The sequence below is a fragment of the Camelus dromedarius genome, chromosome 17 (genome assembly GCF_036321535.1).
Source record: "Camelus dromedarius isolate mCamDro1 chromosome 17, mCamDro1.pat, whole genome shotgun sequence".
In the NCBI taxonomy this organism is placed as follows: domain Eukaryota; kingdom Metazoa; phylum Chordata; class Mammalia; order Artiodactyla; family Camelidae; genus Camelus; species Camelus dromedarius.
This window is the reverse complement of record NC_087452.1, coordinates 1,675,406-1,702,132: the sequence shown is the minus strand read 5'-3', so window position 1 is coordinate 1,702,132 and position 26,727 is coordinate 1,675,406. Positions and strand designations below refer to the sequence as shown.

Below are 26,727 nucleotides of genomic sequence, written 5' to 3'. Positions count from 1 at the left end.
ACCTAATCCTTTGCCTCTTTGCTATACTGGGGTCACCTCCTCCAGGAAGCCCTCCTCCTGGGCTTCGCAGTGTCATGTGCCTTCAGTGTTCACCTGGAATTGAGGCTCCAAGAGACAGAGAAAGTAAACGATGGGTCTTGGGCTCCCCAGCTCTGGGCAGGAGCCGAGTGTGATGTCACGGCAGAAAATACACCTCGCGCACCAGTGAGATGACTATTGGACCACTGACCTCGCTGGGCTGCCTCCGGGCCCAGGTGAGGCCTATGCAGCCATTCTCAGAGTGTCTGGCACAAGCGGAGGGTTCACATGTGGTTGGTCACGACCATCCATTCTTCAACTTCAGAACGTGGGACCCACCCATGGAGGTGCAGCTTGGCTGAAGGGTCTGAGTGAGCAGATTGGGAAGAGGGAGGGAAGGGCCTGTGGGCGGAGAGTGGGACCCCGTGACTGTGGTTTTAAGGAAGAGTAATTTGAAGGGACGACAAGGTCCAGGATGTGGGCATGGGAGGATAAAGGGAGTCCAAGGAGTGAGAGACCCGACTGCAAGTGACGGAAACCTAATTCAAACTAGCTTATGTAAAAAGCAAGTATCAGCTCACAGGACAGCCAGGTCTAAGTAGCTTCGGGCATGGCTGGATCCAGATGTCCCATTAATGTCCTTAAGTATCTGTTTCTCCATTTCTTGGCTCCAACCTTCTCTGTCTTGGCCCCTTTTTCATGTGGGCTCTCCCTATGTGTTGACAAAGATGGCCACTGGCAGCTCTGGCCTCATGCCCCTACTCCCAGTGAGCCCAGAGGAGCGCACACCCCTTCCTCACTAGTTCCAGGAAGTCTGAGGATTGACTCATTGACGGGGGTTAAGAACCCATTTCTGACCCAATCCTTGTGGCCAAGTGCACAGACTGAACACTCATCAACCAGGTCTTTGGTCGCTTGACCATCCCTGGGACTGGAAGGGTCCGTCCCTCAGAGCCATGTGGCCTGAGAGTAGGGTGGGTTGTGTCCGCAGAAGAAAATCAAAGTGCTTTTTATTATCAGAAGAATAAGCAATGCCCCAGTACTTCTGGAGAAGGCAGCAAGCCAGGGGCCAAGTCTTCAAAGCACAGAGAAGGGGTGGTGGGAGAGAGGTGGGAACAGCAGCATCGAAGCCGGAGGCCGCTGGGAGCGCTAGGTGGTGCGAGCAGCAAAGGGAGGGTTCTAGGGGGAGATCTGGAAAGACTGTGGAATAAGGACGACCTGAGAGGCACGCAGGGGGCCTCGGCACTCTAGGGATGTCTTCAAAGGTAAGGGTCATCCGAGGCTGGGGCTTTGGTCAGGGAGGGCTCTGAGAAAGGGAAGCAGCTCAGCGTGAAGAGCTGGGCAGGAAGGAGCAGGGTCCACATGCCCAGGCCCCTGAAGCAGTCCTTCCAAACCTGCTCGGAACCTCAGGGCCACCAAGGAGAGGGTCAGAAAGCCAAGCCCCAGGCCCCAGCCAGGAATGCCAACTTGGACAGCTGGGGTGAGTCCAGGTGGACCTGAGCTTGGGTCTCTGGTCTGGGGAGGGTGGACTCCGAGGGATCACACTTAGTTGGTTAGGAGCATCACCCCCAGAATCCTGGGGAGGCCGAGGCCGCTCACGGCTGTTAGCTGCTTGGCGCACCGGCCCTGCAGTGGGGCACTGGGCACACTGCCCCCAATCAAAACTGCTAATGAAGGTGTTACTGATCAGCAAGAGGCCAGGACACAGCTGGCAGGGTCAGTGGTGTGTCCCAATCACAGCAGCCACTGTCAGGTCTAGTATTCCTCCTTTGCCCTAATGCCACCAGGTCAGGGCCCCGTCTGGCTCTCAAGTGTCTCTCCAAACTTGCGCCTAGAGTGATGTGCTAGGGGTACCTCTGGGACACCTGCCTACTCCCTACTCCCACACTGGCTGGAAGCTTGAGCAGAACAGGCACCTGTGCAGGTTCTTCCCCCTGCTGTGTTCCCAGGGCCCAGAACAGGGCAGTAACACACTGGCACCTGGCCCTGCAGGTCCCTGCGCCAGAAACAGTGGGCAGGAGCCCCCAGCAGGGTAGGGACAGCCTTGAAGCAGGAGTGGTGGCCACTTGCTCAAATGTGGGTAAAAGAGTCTGCCCTGTTCCCTGTGTGCCAGAGAAGGCTGGTGGCTGCCAGGCCTCCGTCAGGGGCACTTGCTGTCCAGGGGCACTCTGCCAGTGGAAGGATCCTCAGCGGCGCTCCCACCGAGCTGAGCCTGGTCTGTACACAGGAACTACTCTAGAACATTCCCTGGTTTCCCACTATTCCCAGGCTTTCGTTGTTTTCCAAGGTTGTCCTTTCACGGTAACATCTGTCTCAAAAGACCTCAGCCTAGTGCCCTACCGGACGAACAACTATTCCATATGGCGGGCAGGGGTGGGGGCATGGGGCGGGGCGGGCCAGGACTGAGGGTCATTCCTGCCAGCGGGCCTGTAACCCTTGGGGTCCCGCGTGCACTCCCGATTGGCCGACAAGCCCAGGGAGGGTCGGTGCCTTGCTCAGCCCGCACAGCACCGCACCTGGGTTGGAGTGGGTGAGCCAGAGCCTGGCTCCACTGCCCCTGTCCCATCAACACGACGGCTCACTGAACTCAAGAATTACCAAGCTCCACGCAGGCCCCGCCTGCAGAGACCTCGTGAGAGCCGAGGGGCCCCAAGCCGCAGGCCCGCGAAGCCCGCGCCCGCTGCCCCGCAGGCGCGCGCCAGGCCGCCCCCGCACTGAGACCGCACGCCCCGGGGGCTCGTTCCGGGACCAACCCGCCCCCGCGGCCGCCGGCGTCCACGGTCGGGGCCTGCCTCGCTAACGGATGCCGGGTGCCGGGGACTCACCCTCTAGCCCAAGCAACGCGCCGGACGCTCCCAACCCTACTCCACTCGGAAGAAAACAAGAGTATTTCAAAGGTTTAAACAATTTATTGTGCCCCAAAAATAGGCCGCGGGAGAAAAGGAAGCGCCGCGCAGCCCCGCGCCTCGCGAGATTGCTAGTCGCGCGCTCGGAGGCGGGGAGGGCGGGGCGGGAGCGAGAAGGGCTGCGCGTCCGCCGCGTCCGCGCGCACAGGGCCCGGGCGGGCAGGCGCGGCCCGGCCATTGGCGACTGGGGGACGGTAACCATGGCGACAACCGTTGCCAAGGGCGAGAGCCAATAGGGGCGTCGCCAGGGCCGTTTCAAAAATCTAAAGCAAACAACAACAAAAAAATGCTCCCACGCGGGGGAAGGGCGGGCCGGCGCCCCCTACGGTAGGAGCGAGCGCGGCGGCCCGGGCCGGGACCCCGCAGAAAAACCTACGTGCACTCGGGGTGGAAAAGCGGGTGCCGGGCCCCCGCGCTCACTTGCGGCCCTTGGGCACTTTGGGGACGCTGGGCTTGGCCGCCTTCTTCACCTTCTTGCCCCCCGCGGCCGCCGCCTTCTTGGCCTTGCTGGCTTTGTCCTTCTTGGAAGCGGCGCCCTTCTTGTGCGAGCGCTTCTCGGGCTGCTGGCCCTTGGCGGGCTTCTTGTCCGCGCGCCGCGAGCCAGTCGCGCCCGGGGCCGCCTTCTTGGCTTTTTGCGCGACAGGAGCCGGGGCGGTGGCGGCCGCCGGGGCTCCGCGCCGATCGCCGCCGCCCTCCAGCTTCTTGCGGTTGAGCTTGAAAGAGCCGTTGGCGCCGGTGCCCTTCACCTGCAGCAGCGTGTCGTTCTGCACCAGCGCCTTGATGGAGTACTTGAGGTAGGTGCGCCCGTTCTGCTGGTCGAACCACGCCACCTTCTTGGCCTCCGCGTAGATCTTGGCCAGCGACGAACCGTTGCGCTCGCCCAGCCTGCGGATGGTCTCCACCACCAGTTGGCTGTACTTGCCTGGCTGGTTTTTCTTCTTGCTGTTTTTCTTCTTTTTGGACGGGGACAGCGCCGCCGAGCCGCCGGTCTTGGCCGCCTTTTTGGCCGCCCCCTCGGCGGTCGTCAGTGGCAGGGCCTCCTCGAGCTCCACGGACATGGTGGCGAGCGGGTTGGTGGCGGGTGGGGCGCGGAAGCCCGGGGGCCGCGCCGGGAAGAGGAAGGCGAGGGGCCGCGGGGGCGCCGGGGGGCTGGGGGCGCGCGGCGGCTCCAGGCGGGAGCGGCCGCGGCCGGGCCTGGGGCCGGGCGGCAGGGCTGGGGTGGGGGCCGGGCCGGCCGGAGCGGGGCACCCGGGCCGGGACCGGAGCCGGCGCGGGGACTGCCGGAGCGCAGGAGTCCGGCGCGGGGCGGCCGGAACGAGGATGGTATTGGAGCGGAGAAAGTCGGCCGAACAAGCGCTGCTGCTGCCGCCACCACCTTCTCCGCCGGAGCTCTTTGAGTGTGCGCGCTGCGTTCTGCCGAGGAGGGCGCCCCGCTCCGCTTTTATGGCCCCAAGGCGGACCACGTTGAGAACAACAACAGCCTGGTCCGGGGCCAGCGCCAACTTGTGCTTCTTGGAGCCCCTTCCCCGGCCGCTGGCTTCCCAGACCGCTCCTCTCCGGTGCCACCACTCCTGCCGCCGTGCGCCCCGGACAGGGCCCGAGCCCGCGGCGCGGCGGAGAGACGGCTGGAGCCCAAGGGCGGCTCGGCAGAGGGGAACGGAGGGGTGCACCCTAGGCTGCGGGAGCGCTAGAGGAGGGGGGCACCCTGTTTGGGAGCGAATAGCGCCGGCCACGAGAAAGGCCCCACGACCTAGAGCTTGGCGGCCGGCAGCCAAGACAGCGCCACAGGCTCCCAAGCCCTGACCGCGTCCAGGGGGCCCCGGGCCTGCCCGCTGGACGCGCTTTAATTTGTCCGAACTAACACAGGGCACGCCCTCACGTGGTCGGCCGGGGCAATGTGGAGGGAGCTGGGACGTCTTCGAGGGGGGTCTCCGCCCGAGTCAAAGGGGGGAGCGGATGCCGGCGCCCTCCAGCTGCGCGCCCGGGCTGTTAGGCCTCGGGGGCCTGGGCACAATGCGGGAGGAAGCGGGAAGGACCGCAGGTACTGCTCCAGGGATATTTCCTAGCCGTCTCCCCTTCCCCCGCCGCCGCCGCCGCCGCCGTGGCCGCTGATGCTACAAGTGCCGCATTTTGTGGTGCGTAAAGAGCCTCACCATTGCCCCCAAAACCAAATGGCGGCCCCAGGGTGGGCGAGGGGAAGGTTGGGACCCCCGAAGGAGTTCCCGGAGGGGTGGGGGAGGGGAGTTGCTCACAGTTCCGGGCCACACCCCTCCCCCTCTCTCTTTAGGAGCACGGCTGAGCATGGGCTCCCCTCCTTGGGTACCAGCGAAGTCCTCCGCGGAGGCTTGTGCAAACCTGGTGGCCCTGCCGCTGGGTCCAGTACTGAGGGTGCGGAGGAGGCGCCAGACGCTGAGACCACGGGGAGATGCTCGGGAGGAGGGCGGCTCCCTTTGGAGTAAGTGATTTAGGTCCGCGTCCCGCGGGGCGGGTCCGGACAGTTAACAGTTCCCTGAGGCCCAAGCGTGGAGGGGTGGGTGGACAGGAGGCTGGGGAATTGGGGCTCCAGGGGTGAGGAGAGCTGGAGGCTATGAGGTCTACAAAAGGGAAGTGCTTCTGGGGCTCTGCGTCCAGCAGTGCCTCTCAGCAGGTGTGGGCTCAGCCCCTGCAGTGCTTGCCCTGCCCCTTTGCTCTCAGACCAGCTCAGGAAGAGGCCCCAGGAGAGGAGGAAATTGAGGCGGGAAAGGTGAGGCTGGTAGTTTTCTGGGGAGAGTGGGTCAGGGGCCTGGAGCCACAGAAGAGCTTTGGCTCCCTGGGCAATGAGTACACCTCAAAGGCAAGGGGAGATGGATGGTGGCCCCTGTTCCTGGAGAGAAGGCCAAGGCCCTCCACGGACTGTCTTTGCAGGGCCTGGAGACCCTGGAGGGCCTGGGACTCAGCCGAGGTGACCAAAGACCATCTGAATTTCCTAACGGAACAGGTCTCTGAGGGCTGAGCCCTGGGGGGTCTGGGGAGCAGCAACATGGGGCTTTCAGAGACCACATGATTTGAGCAAAGACCTCAGGTTCTGAAAATACAAGGTGTGTGCAGGCCGAGGTGCAGCAAGAGAGAGAGAGAAGCAGCAAGATGTCCATGCTGTGCCCTGAGGGGTCTGCCCTGGAGGAGAACCAGCCTGGAGTGAGCAGAGGGCATGCTGGGGTTAGACAGGGCCAGCCCCACGGGGGTGGGCCAGGGTGCATGGAGGTGGAGTGAGCAGTGACACCCTGGAGATAGCTGGCCCAGGGCAACCAGGTGACTGGCCGGGAGGGGCTGGCGCTGGGGTCTCTGGAAGGTCAAAGGGAGAGCACAGGGTGATGCCAGACTGAATCCTGCCTAGCCATGGGGGCTGGGGATGGGGGCAGCAGGTCCCTGGAACTGGTAGCAGCAGTAGACTGGGGAGGGCTCCTCCAGCCCCCAGGTCACCGCGGAGGGAAAGGGAGGGTGTGGGAACAGCGGAAAAGGGCGGCCATCCCACTGGAGACAGAGGAAGGATGGTCAGAGAGAAAGGGAGGCCAGGCGCGGAAGCCGAGGAGGAGCAGTTTCAAGAAAGAAAGGCAGGTCTGTCCCGTGCAGCCCCCAGGAAGCAGGTTGGTCCTCGGAGCCAACTGGAAAGCTTCCAGCCTCTGAGACCCTCTGCCTGGACGCTGCCCATTTTGCCCAGTGTTTTACAAAAACCTAAATTAGTTTCAAGATTAAAAATATCAGGCCATTTCAGATAAAAATGCAGTCCAGATTTCAGATTTCCCCTAAAAAATCTGCAGATTCGCTCTGGGTAGGGGGCAGAAGGGGCAGGGCCTGAGTGACAGTGGCCTGGAGGGGCCAGCAGCCCAGCAGCCCAGCAGCCCAGCACCCGATCAGTGAGGGAGGGAGGGAGGGCAGCCGGTAGAGCAGGGGCTGGGCATGGCTCTCTAGCCCTGGGGGCGGCCTGGCCGTAATGAGAGGAGGGAGCAGTCGCATGGAGGCTGGGCACCGCGGCCCAGCCCGTAGGGGAGGACACAGCAGGCGCGGCTCTGTGGCTTGCCAACAGACGGGCTGCCTGTGAGCCTGTGGATGAGGGCTCAGGAAGACTCATTCTCCACTTTGGGAGCTGTCAGGGATCCAGTGATTCATCCCACTGGCCTCGTTATACAGATGGTGAAACAGGCCTGGGGGCAGTTAGTGGCTTTGTCCAGTTCACTAGGACTCTAGGACTGGGGTCCTGCTGGCCTTCAGGGTGCCTCTCAAACCCTACACTCCCTGCCATCCTCTAAGGAAACCATGCTTGGGGAAGGCCTCACGTGGCCAATGGAAAAATGACAAAATACAGAAAAGGGAGCCTCTGGAGTCGGCCAGGGCCTGGCAGAGAGAGACAGCCCTTCCCCAGGGTCGGGCCAGGGGCAAATGGCGCCCGGGAGTGCAGGCTTGGGTGGGTCCTGTCTCCTAGGGTGAGCCTGGACAGTCCTTGGGCTCCAAATACCATCCATACGCTGGTGACCCTGTGTCTGTCTCTCTCCTGACCCCCAGGCGGGCATCCAGCCGCCTGCTACCTCTCCTCTGGAATGTCTAAACAGTTCTCTTTTGTGTTCTCTTGCAAACACTTCCACAAACGATTCTAGCCAGAAAGCACAGGCTCCTCCCCAATCTCTTCTTCCATCTACCCCCTCATACAGCCCCTCGATTCCTCCGTCCAGGCCTCCATGCTGGCCGCCCTCCCACCCTGGCCTCTCCAGGCCTCTCACCCGGCAGAGGTGAGACAGGAAGGGGGCAGGGCACAGCCACTCAAGGAATGCCACAGCAGTTAACATCAAAATGGTGGAAGATTCAACCCCCAGGAGGCCTTGAGGCTCAGGATGATGAGAGATTTAATTTCCAGCAGATTTTGGGCTTCATTATACATCCATTGTAATATATTAACACACCCACAGGCACCATGGCCGTCCCAAGGCTAGCCACAAAAGGTCAAAGGGCGGGAAACGGCCAACTTCCTGGGAATCCCAGCCCCTTCCCCTTAGACTGGTCTTCCCACTTATTAGCATATGAAGCCACCAAGCCCATAAAACCCAGCAACACAGCCCCTCGCGGCCGCCCCGCCCCTCCCTTTTCAGAGATGGCCGGCATTCTCTCTATGGAATGTGTACCTACTTTTAATCTGAGCACCCAACCTCCACACCTTGTGGCCCTTCTCTTGCCTTTCAGTGTACCTCTCTGGATAAATCTACCTTCACTCAACTGTGGCTCGCTCCTGAACTCTTTCCTGCGTGAAGCCAAGGACCCACACTTGGCGGGGCACGTCCCAGGGGCTCAGCCAAAGCCTGAGACACAGCCCTTCTCACGCACCACATCTGTTTTCCTGTGTCAGAGGGAGCCCCTGCCTGAGCTCAGCCACACTGGCCTTTTTGTTCCTCACACCCCAAGGACTCCCACCTCATGGCCTTTGCACTTGTGGTGTGGCTGGCTCCTTTTGTTCAGAATCCACAAATATGTCATCAGTGCAGCCTCCAGGCCGGTGGGGCCCAGAGACTCCCCCGGGGTTCCTGTCACATCAGCCTGCTTTACTTTCTTCATAGCATTTATCATTATCTAATGCTGTTTTACCTAAAGAGCAGAGCTGGGTCTGCCTTGCTCCCTGCAGGCCCCAGCCCTGGGCACGCCCTGCCCATCGGTGCAGTAGCTGGAAGGTTGACTGGTCAGCAGGAGCTCCTGGGTTGGCTTGGACCCTGGCTCTCCCACGAGGTCCGCATGTGACCCACCTGCCTGGGCTCTGGGCAGGCCCCAGTGCCTCTGCAGGCCTTAGCGTTACCATCTGTAAAAGGGGTATATGCACAGCAGGGTAAACTGAGGCGCCTCCACGTGGGAGGGTTTCTGACCACCCGGCGGGAGCCTTGGCTGGTGGCTGAGAGGTGCCCTGGGGTCACCAGCCCCTTGTAGCTGGCTCGGGCTGGCTGCTGGCGACAACAGTGAAGGGGGGCTACAGTGAATGGTCTGTCTCCCCAGAGTGTGTTTTAACTGAGAGGTTGGCTCCAGCCTTGGCCTGGGCTGGGAGGGAGGGGGCACAGGGCCCAGTTTGGGGTTTAAAATGTAAATAAGAGGCATTAAGTGCTTTTCAGTATTTAAGGGGAGACAAAGGGGAATTCACCAGGGGAGACTGTGGGGAAGGTTGCCTTTAAGATGCAAATGTGTATTGTGAAGCCCCGAATGGGGACATCGTGAGGGGCTCTGGCCCCTCGCCTCATCTGGCCGGGCAGCCTGCCAGGGATCACAGGAGCAGATGAGTTGATGTGGGAGGCTGAGAGGAGGTGAGACGGGGCACAGAGGGAGCCTGGAGGCCCACCTGCCTGGCGCCCCCAGCTCTGCTTCCCTGAGGGGTCCCCAGGGCTCCTGCTGTTCTTGCTGTGCAGGTTTCAAGGTCGATGTCAGCGTGGTAGGGGCTGTGGGACACCCGCAGCCTCAGCGCTCTCTGTTTGGGGTCACAGTCGGGGATGGGAGGTGCTGGCGCAACTGCGCTTGCCCGCCTTCAGCCTTGGGGAGGGCGTCACCCCAGGGCTTGGGGACCAGGGGTGCCGAGACGCAAACCATCGCTCATCTCCAGAAAGGGCCCCCCCCGTCGGTTCTCCCAGAGATTGGGGGGCGGGGGGCCCAGCGGGGGACAGGGAGTCACTCTGCCCTACTCTTGGCCTTCTCAGTTTTTTTTTTTTATTTCTTTAAGAGCTATCATTTTTTCCTAATAAAGTTATCCACGGTATTAAACACAAGGGAGGGGGACGTGAAGGGAAAACAAAGTCCCGGCCCGTGGACACCCCCCTCCTCTGCCATGAGGCCATGCTCGGAGCGGGGCTGGTGTCGCTGACCCCGGCCCCGAGCCCGTCCTTCCCCGCAGCTCAGACCACCTTGTGTCTGGCCGCCTCCTCGTGAGGGGCCAGCGGGCCTGTCCTTTGTTCCCCAGCCCAGAAGTCATGGCAGGATTCATTCTTATAAATCAAGTTTCTCTGTCAGAATCGCTGATGACCTACAACCAGGCTGCCTTCCCAGCAGCCCTCCTCCCTCCCCCTGACACCTGCGTCCCCACCCTGTCCCCTGTCCCCAGGCCCTGGGGGAGCACTCATCCCTCCATGTCTTGCGACTCCAGCCAGCTCGGTCTGCGTGTATCCTCCCCAAGCCCCCATTTCAGGAGCTGCCATCACCCCACCTCGGCCTCTTGTCTGCCTCCTCTGGCCCCCGCCCCGTCTCTTCTGCACCAACCTTTCCGGGGCTTGAGGGGACGTGGCTCCCCCCCACCGCCCGCACCCCGACTCTGGCTCCGCTCACTTCTCCAACTACACCTCCCTGTCTTCATTCCCTGCCCAGCAGCGCGGCCTCCCCGAGGGGCCTCCCCTGCCCGGGGGTCTCTTCCTAGCCCTCTGATCTGGCACTGGGGCCACTCGGGCCAGGCACGGGGGCTAGAGGTACCTCCTCTGGGTTGCTCTCAAGTAACAGCCCGCGACTCCTTTCACCCCGAGTGGGAGTTTAGTGGCGTTGGGGGGCAGGTGTCTGGAGGATAGAGGGCCCAGGACTCTTGCAGCCCAGGAGAGGCTGGCTTCCAGCCACACTGCCTGCCTCTTCAGGGCCTGTCACATTGGGGACAGGGGTGTCCTGGGCCCAGCCAGGGCTGACCTGCCCACCCCAGTGCCGTCGAGCTGAGGGAGCTGTCCCAGGAGGCCAGGCCAGAATCGTCACCCAGCCTCGGGCTGTGGCAGAGCTCGGCATCTCTTCTCCAGCAGCCCCAGGAACCGGGCAGGTCTGAGACCATTAGGGGAGGGACCTTTGGTGACCAGGACAAAACCTGACAAACTGAGAAGTCACCTTGGTGTTCCCATGCGGGGCGGCTGGGCAGCAGAGTGCAGGCCAGGGGATCCTGACTTTACCTCCCTTGCTTAGCAGCAGCCTCCTGGGGGGCCTGTGGCCCTCTTGAGAAGAGTTGGGGGCTGGGCCGTATTTCTACCTCCCCCGCCTGGGTAAGGTTCCCTGGCAACAGCTGGCAGGGAAAAGATGGCAAAGCATTCACTGTTTACCTCATTTCAAGGACCCGCCCCCCAGCACTTCCCAGTGCTTCGTTTTATCACTTCCTGAGCTGACCCTGCATCGTGCCCATTGCCCCCACTAGGGCAGGGGCCCCGCCCCGCCCAGTGCTGCGGGGCTGGCGTATGGCAGGCCCTCAATAAATATGTGGAGTGAATGAGATCGGAGTCAAACTGGCTGGGCCTGGCGAGCTGGGGCTGCCTGTGCCAGTGAGAGCCCTGCAGCCCCGCCGGCCTCCCGGCCTGGCAGGCAGCCCCGTGGGTCGTCGGCGGCGGGGAGGCTGCTGTGGCCCCGCCAGGCTCACAGGAGTTCATCTCCTAAGGGCTTTGCTCACCTGGCCTTGGGGATGGTCAGTTCTCTAGAGTCAAGAATGAATTAACAGCTGCCCTAAGGTCCCCCCACCCACCGAAGGAGGCCGACACTGCTCCCTAACCCTTCTCTGAGGGCTGATGGAGCTGCTCGGGGTGGGCTGGCCCCCCCATCCACCCCTGCTGCCTCCCTGGCCTCCCCATCACAGGCAGCAGAGCAGCCTTTGAAGAGGTGAACCTTCTCCCACTCAAGACCCCACAAGGCCTCCCCACTGGCCGCAGCGTCTGGGCCCTGCCGACCTCTTGGACCTTGTCCCCTGGCCCCCTTCTGCCTGCCTGAGTCCCCTTCCCACCCCGGCTCTGCCTTTCCATCAGCTCCTCAGCCCTGTCATCCTGCTTCCTTTTCTCGTAGGTTTTCTCTGGTTATCTTGTGATATCTGTCCCCTACCCCCGAGACCCCGTCTGTCTTGTAACATTGAATGATCAGAATGGAGAGGAACCTAAATCCCAGGCCCTCGGCAGACTCGTGTTTGTGAAAGGGAAGAAAGCCCCAGATCGGCACCTGGTCCAGGGCCTGACGAGAGGGGCTCTCAAAGATGAGCTCCCTTCCTTCGTTTCCCTCTAATCAGAGATGCATTATTGAGAGGGGCAGCCCCTGAGGGGTCAGGTGGGAAAGATCTTCAGACCCTGTCTCGTCCCATCTGCCCCACCCCCATTTTACATGAAGAAGCTGAGGTCCAGAGAAGAGGCAGGGCCCACCCGGTGCGTCTGGATGGGCTCCGAGTCTGATTCCCAGTCCACTGCTCTTGCCCCTCCCGACCCCTCGTCTGTCCAGTCAGCCGGGTGGGGAGGGGCCCGCAAGGCCAAGGCCAAGGCCCAGGATGAGGATGGATGTTCGCCGAGCGCCACCCTTGTCTGGGTAGAGAAAACAGCCATCAGAAGGCTGTCCATCCAGGCCGGGGCCCGCCCCGCGCTTCAGGGGAACAGTTGAAGGAGCTGTTTGATCTCAAGAAGAGGGAGAGGCAGGGCCACGCACCCTTCTGACATCTGAACCGCACACTGGACCTGCCCTCTCGGCACCAGAAGACTGAGAAGGCCCCGGGCAGGTCTTCTGTTGCCAGATCTTCACAGAGGCCACGGTTTTCTCAAAGCCCCGGTCGGTCCCACTCGCCTCTGCGCAAACACGCTGGATGGCTTCCCATCGCACTCAGATTAAATCTAGTCTCCCCACAGCCACCTGCTCCTGCCCGTGCCCTGGGTGGTGGCCCCCCCTGTCACCCCATGGCGTCCCTTTGTGCTGCTTCCCCCTCTGCCCAGACATCCACGGCCCAGCCCTGCCTGCCAGTCAAATTAGTATCCCCTCCTCGGGGAATCCCTCCCGAAAAGCCCCATCTGAAGCAGGGTCCCCCCCCCCCATCTTTCACTGTCACTTTTCCCTGCTTTTCTTCAAAGCACTTATCGCTCCTGGAGCTTTTGCATTTATATCCCAGTCTCTCCTGCCCACCCGGTCGGTGTGTCTGGCGAGTGTCACCAGATCCCTGTACTTGGCACACAAGTAAGCACTTGTTTCAATAAATGAAATAGAGAGGGTCCCGGGGAGTTCAAAGATTCTGCTTCGTCTTTTGTGCCCAAAGTACTAACCCGGGTGCTGAAGGGCCAGCGGGGGAGGACCGAGATGTCATCTTCCCCTGCGCCCCTACGGCCTAGGGCTGCTGTGAGCAGTTGGCCCTAGTGGAGGAACTAGCATTCCCAAGGGTAGACTTGTGCGAGCCCCCGTGCCCCCGGGAGTCCTGCGCAGGGACAGGCTTGGAGAGGATGCGGCCTGGGGGGCAGCTTTCACCCCTCGTGTTAGGAACGACCCATGAGGTTGCTGTCCAGTTCGGGTAAATAACGACCGAGGCCAGAGTCATTCGCTGTGGAGGCCGTCGGGGACAGAACGGAAGAGAGCCCTGGGATAACGTGGAAGGATGGCGCGGGTCTCCGCTTCCGGGGAAGCAGGAGAGCACCTGCCCGGCCTCCGCTTATGGCTGCCCACGTCCCCGCCTGCCAGAGCGGGAGGGGCCCGGGCTCTGGGGGCCAGCCCGGCCCTCCCGCGCCCGCCGCCCTCCCCGTCCCGCCGGGCGAGGCACTGCGCTCCGCCCGCAGGGCGTTGGGCGCGCGTTGCCCCGTCTCCATGGAGACCCGCTCGCGCCTCGCGCCCGCCTCCCAACGGCCCACCGGCTGCGCGCTCCGGGGACGAGCGCCACTCGCCCGGGCAGCGTCTCCAGATTGTGGTTAACACGCAGACTCCCAGCCTCCCTTCTCGACGGGCCAGGCAGGGGCGTGGGGGTCTCTAGTGTACGATGGGGCAGGTTTGGGAACGGAACTGACCCAAAGCCGAGAGTTTGGACTTTTGGTAGTGGTCACTAGTGGTCCAGGACCTGCGTCACAGCCTTCCTGCGGCAAGGTTCTCCCGAGGCAGTGCTAATGTTTCCCTGGGGCGGGGCCAAAGCCAGAGCCCCTTTGATGATTTGCCCCCCAACAGGGCTGCACTGGAGGAGGCTCCAGGGTGAAGTCTGTAAAGGGTGCTAGGAGGCCCTACACCCTGAGGACAGAAGTCCCGGCAGGGTGTGTGTGTGTGTGGGGGGGGGAGGTTCCTGCTTTGGGGACTGCTCCCTCTGAACAGACCTGGCCAGGCTATCTCAGCAGGTCTGAAAAGCTGACCGCTGTCTTTGGTCTCTGCCTGGGAGGCTCGAGGACCATGCCAGCACCTGCCTCTGATCAGTACCTCCTCAGGCTAGGCCACTTAAGACGATTGCTGCTTTCCTGCACAGAGTTTTCAGTTGTCCACAGTCCCAGCAGAGGAACCGATGGGTTAAAACATACAGAGACATACACATAGCCATGTCATGTCGGGCCTGCTGGCTGAGGGCTGACTTCTCTGGGGACCTGGCGAAGTGACGGCTGCTGTGCACCTGACATGCCACAGCAGCCACCAGCAGAGCCGGCCTCCAGAGTGATCTTTTAACAGGTCCTCACTGACCATCCCTGATGCTGCCCTCGAGGCCTATGCCTGGCTTCCCATCTCAGGAATCCATGCCGCCAGCCCCCCGGGGGGGGGGACACTGGATGCTGGGATCTGAGCTTCCCAGACTTGCCTGATCTTAAAACCACCAGAGACATGTCCACATGTAGAACCACTGGGCTCCACACGCCGGCACCTTTCTCGTCCTGGCTGCCCTCCTGTCTGGGATGCATTTCTAATCAGATTTTGTCCCAGGAAACAAACAAACAAAAAAACCCCAAACAAAAGATAAAAGCATTAATTTTTTGTGTCCCAGGGTCCACAAAGTTGCAGGCCTGCCTAGCGAGGTAGAAAATAGAAATGAATGAGGTGGTCTGTGAGGGACTGGTGACCTGGAGGGCGCGGCGGGCCCAGGCCGGGACCAAGACCAGGCCCTGCTGCTTTGCAGGCAGAAGGTAGGCCTGGGGCTGCAAGATTTGTCGCAACCCAGAAGGGTGGTTCTCAGCCCTGGTGACACACTCAGATCACCAGGTGAGCGATGAAAAACGCCAGAGCCTTCTCCAAGCGACCAGTGAAATCTAAAGCCTGGAAGGTGGGCCCGGGCGTGAGGATTTGTTTCCCCTTCCAGCTTTACGGAGATGCCTTTGACAGGCGTGAGGACTTCGCAGTGGATGCGCTGGCTCCCTGGGGAGGCTAAGGCACTGGCCGGTGGAGAAGGACACCCTGGGGCCGTGGAAATGTCGCCCTGCTGCTCAGCTGGAGGAAGTGGGAGGCAGTGGGCCCAGGGCTCCCCGGGGTCCAGGGCAGGCTCTCCACCACCTGAGGGCAGCCTGGTTCTGGAGAAAAGCGAAGCTGGGGCGGTCCCTCCCCTGGGGCCTCTCACGAGGGCGGGAGGGGTGCCTGGGTGGTGGGCTTTGGGCCCCCCTACATCCATCTTCCCCAGGGATGATGGCCAAAGAAATGAATCCCACCCCAGGCCTCCTTCCCACGGAGAAACCTGTCCTCTGTTCACACCAGGGCGGTGCAGCAGAATTCAGAGCTGGGCCGAGAGCCGCGTCTGGTGAAGCCGGCGACGGCTGGGGACGCTGGTGCTGAGCGTGGCCATCGCGGGACGAAGACAGAGGACGGAGGAGGTTTGCAAGCCGGGCTCGGGGAGGCCAGGCCCTGTTTTCAAGTTCATGGGCTTTAGGCACTAATTGCCTTTGACCTTTTTAGCTCAGCAGTTTCCTTTTTTTTTTTTTTAAGGAAAATAAAATGCACATAACATAAAATGTACCACTTAAACCATTTTTAAGTGTACAATTCAGTCTCACAACGTATATTCACAGTGCTGGGCCACCATGGGCACTGTTTCCAGAACTATTCCATGATTCCGGACAGAAATTGTGTCCCAACTAAACAGTCTCCATTCATTTCCTCCCTGCCCCCCCCTGCCTCTATTCTGTTTTCACTTGCTAAGATTTTTCCTATTCTAGGTACTTCAGATAAGTGAAATCAAACTATTTATCCTTCTCTGTTGGGCTTATTTTATTTAGTGTAAAGGCTTCAGGTACGTACACATTATAGCATGGTTCAGAATTTTATTCCTTTTTGTGGCTGAATAATATTCCATTATAGGTATGGATATACATGGGTATGTAAACCATGTTTATTTATCCATCATCTGTTGATGGGCACTTGGATTGTTTCCACCTTAGAGCTATTGTGAATAATGCTGCTAAGAACGTGGTATTCGAGTGTCTCTCTGAGTCACGGCTTTCGATTCTTTTGAGTGGATGCCTCGGATTGGATGGAGTTGCTGGGTCATATGGTAACTCTGTTTAACTTTTTGGGGAATGACCAAAAGATGTTCCACGGGGCTGCAGCATTTTACACTACCTCAACTCGCACAAAGGTTCCGGTCTCTCCACGTCTTTGGGAACACTTCTTTTTCTTTCATTGTTTTGTTTTGAATAAAGCCGCACTACTGGCTGTGAAGTGGCTCTAATTCGCATTTTTCCCAAACGACTGCTGCCACTGAGCGTCTTTTCCTGTGCTGATCAGCCATCTGTGTGTCTTCTCTGGACAAATGTCTGAGTCCTTCGACCATTTTTAAAGTGCGTCTGTTCTGTTACTGAATTGTGTGAGTTCTTTATGTAATCTGATACTACTCCCTTCTCAGGTAACATCGCGTTTATGACCACCTCCTCCTAGTCTGCCGGCTGTGTTCTCAGGCTCTTGCCGTGTCCTTCGATGCACTGAAGTGTTAATTTTTTGTTTGTTTTTTGGGGGGAGGTAATTAGGTTCACTTATTATTATTTTTTTTTAATGCAACAAAAGTGCTGGGGATGGAGCCCAGGACCTCGTGCATGCTAAGCATGTGCTCTACCCCCGAGCTGTACCCTCCCCCCAAAAAGTATTTGACTTTGAAGTTCGACATACCTATTTTTCCTTTTGTTGCCTGTGCTTTCGGTGTCATAGGCGGGAAATCATTGCTGAACCCAGTGCCGTGAAACTTTCCCCCATGCTCTCTCCTAAGGATTTCATAGTTTTAGCTGTGACTTTTAACTTTACTTTCTGTTAATGCCTGTCCTGGGAATTCCTTATCCCACAGAACACCAACCTCGCGGAAGTGCAGCACCGTCCCGTCTTTCTCTGATGTATTTCTCTTCCCGTTTCCCTTTAATCAGTTAAAAGGCACTGCTCTCAGCTCTGGAAGTGCCGCCTTTCGCCGCGGGCTCCCGCTGGGCCGCTTTCTGCGCAGTGCATCCATTCATTTACATTTATTTGTTAGCTGTGACGTGTAGATCGCTGATCCACTTCAAGCTGATTTTTGTGGATGGTGTTAAGGTAAAAGTCCAGCTTCATTCTTTTCCCAGTAGTTTGTTGAAAAGATTGTCCTCTCTCCATTGAATGGCCTTGGCTCCCTTATTGAGAATTAATTGACCATAGAAGTGAGGATTCATTTCCGGGCTCTGTTCTATTCTGTCGGTCTATGTGGCTGTTCTTACGCTAATACCACACTGTTGCGATTACAGGAGTTTTGTATTAAATTCTGAGTCAGGAAGTTAAGTGTGACACCTCCCACTTTGTTCTTTTTCAAGATTGATTTGACGATTTGACTATTTAAAGTTCTGTGATTTTCTACATGAATTTTAGGACAGGTTTTTCTAATTAATTCTTTTCTTTGGGCTGGGGGAGGTAATTAGGTTTATTTATTTTTAGAGGCAGACGGGGGATGGAACCTGGGACCTTGTGCGTGCTAGGCGGGCGCTCTCCCTCTGAGCTGTGCCCTCCCCCAGGACAGGTTTTTCTGTTTCTGCAGAAGCATCACTGGGGGTTTGGTAAGGACCGCACTGCCTCTGTAGACAGTTTGGGGCAGTACTGTCACCTCAGCAATGTTAAGTCCCCCAGTCCATGAGCACAGGGCGTCTTTCGTTTATTTAGGTCTTCAGTTTCAGTCCGCGGTGCTTTGTGGTTTTCAGCGTGCAAGTGTCACCTTCCTGGTTACATTTATTCCTAGCGTTTTCTTTTTGACACTATTGTCAGTGGAATTACTTTAACTTTTTTTGCATTGTTTATTGCGAGTGTACATAAATGCAACTGAATTTTGTGTTGCTCTTTGTATTCTGTGAAGTTGCTAAATCAGTTTATTGTCTCTAGCAATGTGGATTCTTCAGGGTTTTTCACATACGAGATTGTGTTACCTGAACAAAGGCACTTTTACTTCTCCCCTTCCAGCCTGGAGGCCTTTTCTCTCTTTTCTTCCCCAGCTGTTCTGGACAGAACTCCCAGCGCTGTGAGCAGAAGTGACCAAGGGGAAACCCTTGCCTTGTTCCCAGTCTCAGGGAGAAGGCTTTCCGTCTGTCACCACCGAGTGTGTGTTCTCCGTGGGGTTTTCGTAAATGGGTTTTATTATATTGAGAAAGTGACCTTCTGTTGCTCGTTTACTCAGTGTTTTTATCATGAAAAGGTGCTGAATTTTTAAAAATTGAGATGTGACTGACGAACAGCATGTTAATTCCAGGTGTGCCACGCGATTCGGTATTTGTGTGTGTCGTGACGTGATTACAGGAAGTGTAGTTAACGTCCGTCAACACACACAGTGGCAAATTTTTCCTCTTCTGATGAGCACGTTTGAGATCTAGTCTCTTAGGCAAACTGGGTGATCATCAGTGGAGTCCGCTTCACCTGAAACCTGCCTTCACAAATCAAGGTTATTTTAGTTGTTGCTACGGACCTGCGCGTCCTCGGAGCAGCGCGTGCCGCAAACAGCACGTTTGCCCGAGCTCCTCTGCAGAAGCGTGGAGTCAGCTGCGTCTGGCTGGGGCGGGGCTGGGTGGGGTGGGTGGGACCGCGGACCCTCCAGCGGGACTGCGTGAGTGTCCCCGTGAGTGTCCCCGGGGCGGCCTTCTGAGCAGAGGCCTGTAGCTCAGTTACACCTGCGGGAGGGACCAGGGTTACCACACCGCCTCCCACCCCTGAGCCCCACGCCCCGCCCCAGACCACCCTGCTCCTTGATTCATGATCCCGTGAACACGTGGGGCCCCCTGGCCTTCTGGGAGGGCGATTCTGGACCAGCTGTCCTCACTTGGCTCCCCTGCGAACACAGCCTCACTTGGCTGCAAACCTCGGCATCTCAGCGTCCGGCCTGCTACGCGTCAGGTAAGACAAGCCTGGTCAGTCACGTTAGCAACTTGCAAGTATGCAACACAGTCACCATTCTGCGCGTTGCAGCCCCAGGACCAGTTTTGTGACTGGAAGTTTGTAGCTTCTGACCCTCGTCCCTCATTTCCCCGACCCCACCCCCTGCTCTGCAACCACCACTCCGTTCTCGGTAACTATGAGTTTTGTTCCTTTGTTTAATTAATTCGACATATAAGTGAGATCACGCGGTATTTGTCTTTCTCTGGTTTATTTTACTTAACATAATGCCCTAAAGTCCATCCGTGTTGTCACAAATGCCAGGATTTCCTTCTTTTACGAAGGAAAAAGTGGCTGAATAATAGTCCGCGGTGTGTGCGCGTGCGTGGGCCCAGCTCCTCACCCAGTCGCCTGCTGATGGACACTCGGTTGCTTCCACGTCTCGGCTGCTGAGATTGGTGCTGGGAGTGCAGGCGACGTTTCTGAGATGCGTTTTCTTTGGATTCACACCCAGAAGTGGAACTGCTGGATCATGTACTTGTTTTTTTTTAATTTTTAGAGGAACCTTGGACTGTTTTCCAAAGCGGTTGCGCCAGTTTACATTCTCAGCGGCGGCGGCGCACAAGGGTTCCCCTTTGCTCCACAGCCTCGCCGGCACTTGGCACTCCTTGCCTGAAGAGCAGCCGTTCTCACAGGTGCGAGGTGGCCGCTCACTGGGGTTCGACCGCGTGTCCCCGACGACCGGTGACGCTGAGCGCCTTCTCGTGTGCCTGCCGGGCATTTGCATCTCTTCTTCGGAAAAATGTCTGTTCAGATCCTTTGCCCATTTACAAGAAATTGGATCGTTTCTTTGTCACTGAGTTGTATGAGTTCTTTATATATTTTGGACATTAACCTCTTACCAGGATGACTTGCAAGTACCCCCCCCCCCCCCGTTCAGTGTGCTGCCGTTTCCTTCTGTTCATGGTCTCCTTTGCGGTGCAGCTTTCGAGTGGAATTTTTCAGATGTCTTTTCGGCATCAGTTGAGGTGATTGTGTTGGGTTTTGTCTTCATCCTATAAATGTGGTGTATTGACACTTTCATATGTTGAATCATCCTTGTATTTTAGGAGTAAATTCCACTTGGCCATAATGTAGAATCCTTTCAATATGCTTCAGCTGTTCTGGGGGAAAACCGCCAGAGAATCAGTGACCTGATAGGATTTCGGTGCTGCTGTCAGAGGTGGAGGCTCCTACCCCAGGGCAAGGAGAGATGGCCAGCAGTTACCCTGTCTGCCCCCAAGCCGTGGACAAAACCCCCTGAGCAGCCCTTCCCAGGGTGGAGGGGTGACGGAGAGCGAGTCTGGGTACTTTTCTGAAGGGGCAGCGGTGCGGGTGCCAAGCCCACTTCTGAGGCCCCCCCCTTCAATGCTGGGCCCTCCCAGGGGGCCTTTCCTCCCCTCCCCCGAGGGGTGACCAGACCCCGCGGCAGGGTCCCTCAGTGGAGCCCCCGCAAAGGGAGGGGCACCCAGCAGGAGGGGCGGCTCCAGCCCCGTCCGTCCGTGGAACGGAGGCAGGACTCCTGTGTGTGCGGTGCTGAAGCAGGACAGCAGGACGGGAGCCTGGTGCTGGGAGGGAAATGGGCTGAGCCCCAGGGCGGGGCGCCCTCAGGGGCGCACGGACTAGTGATCGAGCAGCCAGGAAACGGGACCCAGTGTGAAATTTCCGGTGGGGTGTGTGTAGGGGACGTGGGCCCAAACTATGCAGGACTGCGAGCGCGGGGAGGGGGCGAGTGTGTATTTCAGATCTTTAATTTTTTTAAGGCAAAAATCCGGTTCAGGAACAAGCAGTGGGCCTCACACACGATCGCAGCCCATGAAACGCTCAGGGAGAACTTTATGCCAGCCCACCCCGGCTGCTCATCAGAACTGAAAGGACCTCGAGGCCCCCAGCCTAGGACCGTAAAGCCGGGTGGGGCCCGGCCCTCGGCTGCTTCTAAGACACAGCTGGGCTCGCCAGGGAAGGAGCCCCGCTGCCGCCTTCAGGCACGCGCTCAGCTCGCTTCCTCCTCTTTGCAGAAGGCAGCTCACGCCTTGCGAGGCTTTTGGATTAGACCAAGTTAGGACAGGGAAGCCGGCAGGAAGGTGCGTGGAGAAGGGACGTTCCCAAAGTAAGCGACAGGCCCTGGAGCTGGGCTGCAGGTGGGGCCTGTTAAGGGCTGAGGTGTGTTCCCCTCACATTCCTACAGGGAAGTCCCAGCCCCCCACATCTCAGAATGTGACTGCATTTGGAAAGAGGCTCTTAAAAAGGGCAACTAAGTTAAAATAAGGTCACAAGGTGCCCCAACCCAACAGAAGTGATGCCTTCAGACAAGACAGGCGTAGAGGGACAACCACGTGAGGACACGGGAAGACGGTCGTCTGCAAGCCAACCTCGGAGGGACCCACGCTGCCGACGACACCTGGATCTCAGGCTCCTTCCTCCCAGAACTATGAGACAGTAACACCATTGTTTATTCTAACAGCAGCCCTAGCGGTCTCCAGCCGCAGCAATCCAGGAGCCCGGGACAAGGAACAAAACGGGATCTGGAAGGTGACAGCAGCTTGGGACCCAGGAAGAGGCCTCTGGAAGGGCAGGCACATCCTGGTCAGGGTCGGCTGGCTTCACAACCAAGTTCAGGGCGTGGTGGCCCCACGGTCACCAGTCACGCCCATGGTGACGGTGAGGACACGGGTCAGTCAGCGTTAAGCATGAGATCACTTCAAGGTTGGGGTGGTTCAAAGTACGGATGAAGGTCTGTGTCCAAGGATGGTTAAGATGAGGGTTAAGGTGAAGTTGAAGGTCAGAGTGGGTCGTTGTCACTTCAGCAGCAGGCTCAGTATGAAGGAAAGTTGCTGAGGTCAGGCTGAGGAAGGTCAGCTGACTGTCAGTGTCGAGGTGAGGGTCTAGAGCAGGGGTCAAGGGTATGGCACTGCACAGGTCAGAATCAGACTTAGAGTCAAGGGAAAATCCACGATGCTTCAAATACGGAAGACGGATAGTGTCAGGTGGGCCGGGTCAAAGATCGGGACAGGCTGAGGAGCAGGGCCAGGGTCAAAGTCACCTTGCAGTCAGGGCTGCTCAAAATCAGGACTGCCACCCGACAGCGACAGGATGACAGAATCAAGGTGAAGTACAAACTGAGGGCATGAGGTCACCAGGGTGGTTCAGGGTCAAAGTCATGACAAGCAGAAGCGTCAGTATTTGGTTCAGTATTAACGGCAAATTAAAAACAAGCAAAATATACCGCCTCAAAAAAAACGCAAAATATGGTTAAGGTTGGTTAAGGTGAGGACAAAGGTCAGAATTAGGGCCCCTTTCAAATTCAAGGTCACGTTCGTGGTTATTTCATGTTTAGGGAGGGTTACGATCATAATGACTGTGCACACGTTCAAGATCGAGTGAAAATGGGTGTGACGTGGTCAGGACACCAGATCAAGGTCGGGTTCTGGATTGACTTCAGTGACCCAAGGTCACTTCACAGGGGTTACGGCCAGGATCACGGTGTCTGAAGGACAAGACGAGTTAAGGAGAAGTTCAAGGTTAAAATCAGTGACTCAGGGAGAGATGCTGGCAGCATGATCTGGGTCAGGAATAAGGGTCAATTTCAAGATGATTAAATTTAAGGGTAAGTTCAGCATTAACTTTGGTCAACACGCCAGTATCAGGTTTTTGTTTTTGTTTTTTTGTTTCCATTTGAAATGAGTTGGTTTAATTCCAGGTGGTACAGAATTCAGGCTCAGGATGGAACAAAGACTTAAGAACACATTTTGGCAGGATTCTGGGCTGAGTTTACGCTGATTTCACAGCTAAGGCAGAAATGGTTGAGATGAACTAAAGAGAAGATGAGCCATTGTATGATTTTTTCTTTTACACAAATTTATTCTTAAATGTGCAGTAGGTCCCAAGGCAACACTTCATTCTAGCTGTAGGTGGCAACAGATTCTATGACAGGGCATCCAGACGTGTAAACAGGAATGGAATCAAGGGTCGTTACTGCCTCAGGCACAGGGATTCCGCCTGTGGCCAGGAGACCTTTCCCCATGGCCTTCTTGGGGTTCTTCTGCCCCTCCTCCTGTTTCTGCATGAATGCCTTGTCCTCCTCGTCCATCTCTTTGGGCTGCGCCAGTGGCTTTTTCTTGCCACCTTTGTAGCTGGACATGGCGCCTGCCGCCCCTTCCCCAGACCTGCCAGGATGGTCATTTTTTAAGGTGAAGTTCAAGTTCACCCCAAGGTTGTGATGAGTGTTAGTGTGACATGTAGGGTCAAGTTGAGGTCATCTCAAAATCAGGTTACATCATAAGGAACACACACGTGGTGAGACTGGATCAAGGTCAGGTTCAAGGATAAGATCAAATTCAAGGTCATTTCAAAGCCATGGTGGGTCAAGGTTCATGGAAAAGGTCCAGTTTAAGGTACAGTACAAGGTCAACTTTAAATTAGGGTGGGACATGGTCAGAATGAGGGTTTCAAGACCAAGGCAAAGAACCATCAGGTCAGTGTGAGGTCCAGGACCGTCTTCAGAGTCACGATGAAGGTGGGAGGTTCAACCTCGGGTTCATGTTCAAGGTCAGATGGTGGGGGAGGGGGGGGCAAAATCCTGGCCCTGGAGAGTGCATCTATCTGAGCGTCAGGGTCTGGGTCAGGATTCATGGAGCAAGAGGAACATAAGCTCAGCAATATACTTTGACCTCGGAGTCTGAGCCAGTCAGGATGAGTCTAACTACTGGTGACGAAAGGAGGCAGTGCGAGCAGGCTGCGGCTCGTCCTGCGCGAGCGTAAACAAGGTGGCGGGCTCCGCGGCGGCGCGTTCTCGCTAAGGGGTGTAGCGAGTCAGCAGCCTCCGCTGGTGCTGCTCGGGTAAAGCCTCGTGCTGGTCAGCGGTAACCAGCAGAACCTTGAGGGATGCAGCTCACCTTAAAGGCACGTTCTTACTGGAGGCGGGAGAAGTGAGGCTCAATCCGAACAGGGGTTTGGATAAGAATTCCCGCTGGAGCAGCAGTCAGCCCCAGGCTCCCCGCACCGCGAGGCCAGCATGGATCAGACCGAGGAAGCCCACCGACAACGCGCCCGCCCGGCTGCAGCAGTGCATCCCCGGCCTCAGCAGTACTTCCTCTCGTCTGGTGGGTAAGCTGAGGTGGCTGGAAACAGCCCCACGGCCACCCCGTTCAGTCTCACTAGGGGAAGGCTTGTTGCAGTGCAAACCCCTTCTCCTCACTGCTTCTCTCGAAAGCATGTACTTACGGTGCCTGTATCAGTGTGGTCCCCACGAGGTGAGACCAAGGCTGGCCAGGCCCTGGGTGGACGGGAACGTGGCGGCTGGTCCCAGGTCAGAGTGAGGAGGTCGAAGTGAGAGTCAGTGTTAACCTCAAAGCTGGACTGTGATTAGGGTCAGAGTCAAGGTCTTCTCTAAGGGGCACCGTGTTTAGGATGATTGTCAATGACAAGATGAGGCTGAGATCAGAGGACGGTCAGTTCAGAGTCAAGTCTAAAATTAGGGCTATGGTTGGGATCAGGGTCACATACAAGGTCACATTCAAGCTCATCTCAAGGCAAGTCCATGTAAAGGTGAGCATGTTTTAGGGTGTGGTTGAGGTCATAGGTCGAGATTCATTTCCATGTCACGTTCAAGGTCAGGACCAGAGGGACAGGATCTGATGCGAGCAGCCTGGTCTGTGGAAGTGAGCGTCACGCAGGATCGGCGCACCGCGGCCCACCGGCCAGGCCCAGGGCTGGAAGGACGCTGCTTCTCCAGAAGCCAAACACCAGCAGCCGAGCCACGCCAGGGGAGAGGGCCCTGCACCACTGACCACGGCGGGGCCGAGGCCGTGAGCTTCCAGGGGTGCTGCTGTGAACACGCCAAGAACAAGCCAAGAGCGGGCTTGGGGCAAGAACCTGCCCGCGGGGCCCGAGCAGTGGAACGCAGAGACCTGGGGCCAAGGAGAAGCCACAGGCGCAGTCAGCGAGCCCACCTGCAACCCTACACTGTCCCACCGGCCGAGACACCGCGACTTCATAAAATTGGTCCTGGGCGGTATCTCTATGTCCTGGGCCCCCACTGCCAAATCTTCCCTCCCGTGAAAAGTCAGAAACCCAGGCCTGCGTGATGTCTGAGGATTAGCCACCACGCCAACCAAAATACAACAGGAGAACACACACAGCCCAAGTTCCACTCACCCCACGGGCTGGGTGTGGTCCCTGGCACCAGCAGTTTGGGACCAGTCTAACAGAAGGACAATACTTCTTCCATTCAAGGTTCCCACCCCCAACACCGCGATTAAACACACAAAGGACAAAAACAGCAGGGCAGGTACAGCAGGGCTGGCTGCCAGGTGGCCCCTCTGCCCGGGAGCAAGGGAGGGCCACGGGCCGGGGCTCTTGCTGGAGAAGAAAGCAGTGGCTGTGATTAGCCAGCGGGGCTTCCTGAGCCAGAAGTCTGGAAGAAGGAAAAAAGGGCAAAGGCAGACGATCTTTGTTCTTGTTACATTTTATTGGCATCACGTTCATCTCTTTACAGAAGAACTAGGCCCACACCCTGGGACGCAAGCCTCGGGGAGGGGAGTGCTCCGCAAGCAGGCTGCTCTGCAGGGCCGTCGGGGACAGCTGGGCTCCGCACCGGAGACATGGGGCTGGGGACAACAAGGTGTGCTAACCTAAGGGTGCCTCGACCCTGCAGGGAGCGCCTTCTAGAACAAAGGTAAAGTCACCAGGACAGATCTGTGGGGGTGTTCCTTTCCCTCTGGTAGGTGGGATGCTGATCTAAGGGGGGAGGGTTTCAAAGTGTGGAGCAGGAAAAAAAGGAAAAATGAGTTTAAGTTTTTGAAACAACGGCCATTTCTCCATCGCACACACCACTGTATTATGCAAATCAACCTTTTGGAAAATTTAGATGCAGAAGGAATGCGACAGTTTCCCCCTGGAGAGATGAAAAGCTTTTTGGCTCTTAAGTCTTTGATAAAAGGCGTACGTAATTCTCGCGTCTACTGTACAGAATACTGCCTCCAGCTGACTTCTGAATCTCTCGAGACTGCGATCCAGACAGGGTTCAACCGCCACCTCTACGCCTGCGCGACAGGACTTCAGCACATCCAAGAGTGTCTTACACTAATTTACACATTTTAATTGGTTGCATATATTAACATGTACTATAAGATTCTTTTCTAAGAAGCATTACATAATAAATGGATACTGTAAAAAGATCTGATTAGTTAAAAGTAACAAGCATTAACAGATACATACAAAACTCAGCCCGGTCAGACTGGGTGTGAGCCTGGGACGCAGCAGGGGCACCGGCCTTCCCGAGTGGTAGCCTTCACGGGGGGAGGGGGTACAAAGACCACAAGACGGTTAAAAAAATCGGAACTAATCAGACACAGATTAACTGTAAACAGTTCTCTCTCCAGTGGACACCAAGAAGCTTCCAATGCCGACCGCACAGCAGGGCGATGTTCACAGCTGGCCCGTCCGCTGCCCCTGGGGGCTGGCGCGGGGACCCGGGTGGGGCCGCCGCAGGCCTAGGCGTGGGGTCGTCTGCCCGTGTCGGCTGCATGTGCGCGCGCGTGTCAGGTGTGTGTGAGGAGGGCTGGGGGTGTGAGAGGCCACCGGCTGTCTGTCTGGAGAGGAGGGGGCGGAAGGCCTACGCGTGTTCCGGGCGGCGAGGGGCCCCGTGCCGGCACGCTCCCGCTCAGCAGCTGCAGGTCTCAGCCGAGGCCTTGGCCCGGTCGCTCTTGTCCAGTTTGATGGGCTCGGGGAACTCGTTGTACAGCTCCACCTCCGTCTC

General features: G+C 57.7%; 2 protein-coding genes and 1 long non-coding RNA gene across 3 annotated transcripts in view; 1 reads left to right on the top strand and 2 right to left on the bottom strand.

The window, feature by feature from the left end:
• Positions 1-2,907: 2,907 nt before the first annotated feature.
• On the bottom strand, positions 2,908-4,087 carry LOC105106378 (histone H1.10). Its single transcript, XM_031471052.2, has one exon. It carries the CDS (start codon positions 3,980-3,982, stop codon positions 3,341-3,343), a length of 642 nt encoding a protein of 213 aa, XP_031326912.1. The 5' UTR covers positions 3,983-4,087; the 3' UTR covers positions 2,908-3,340.
• A 45-nt stretch (positions 4,088-4,132) lies between these two features.
• Positions 4,133-25,862, top strand: LOC116158309 (uncharacterized). The gene is made up of 3 exons (XR_004142634.2): positions 4,133-5,059; positions 5,212-5,379; positions 15,324-25,862. It is a non-coding gene; the product is annotated as an uncharacterized LOC116158309 (long non-coding RNA).
• Positions 25,419-26,727, bottom strand: part of RAB7A (RAB7A, member RAS oncogene family) — a 54,872-nt gene continuing 53,563 nt past the window's right edge. Inside the window, exon 6 of the mRNA XM_031471055.2 lies at positions 25,419-26,727. Coding sequence (XP_031326915.1) covers positions 26,632-26,727 — 96 coding nt within the window. The 3' untranslated portion in view covers positions 25,419-26,631.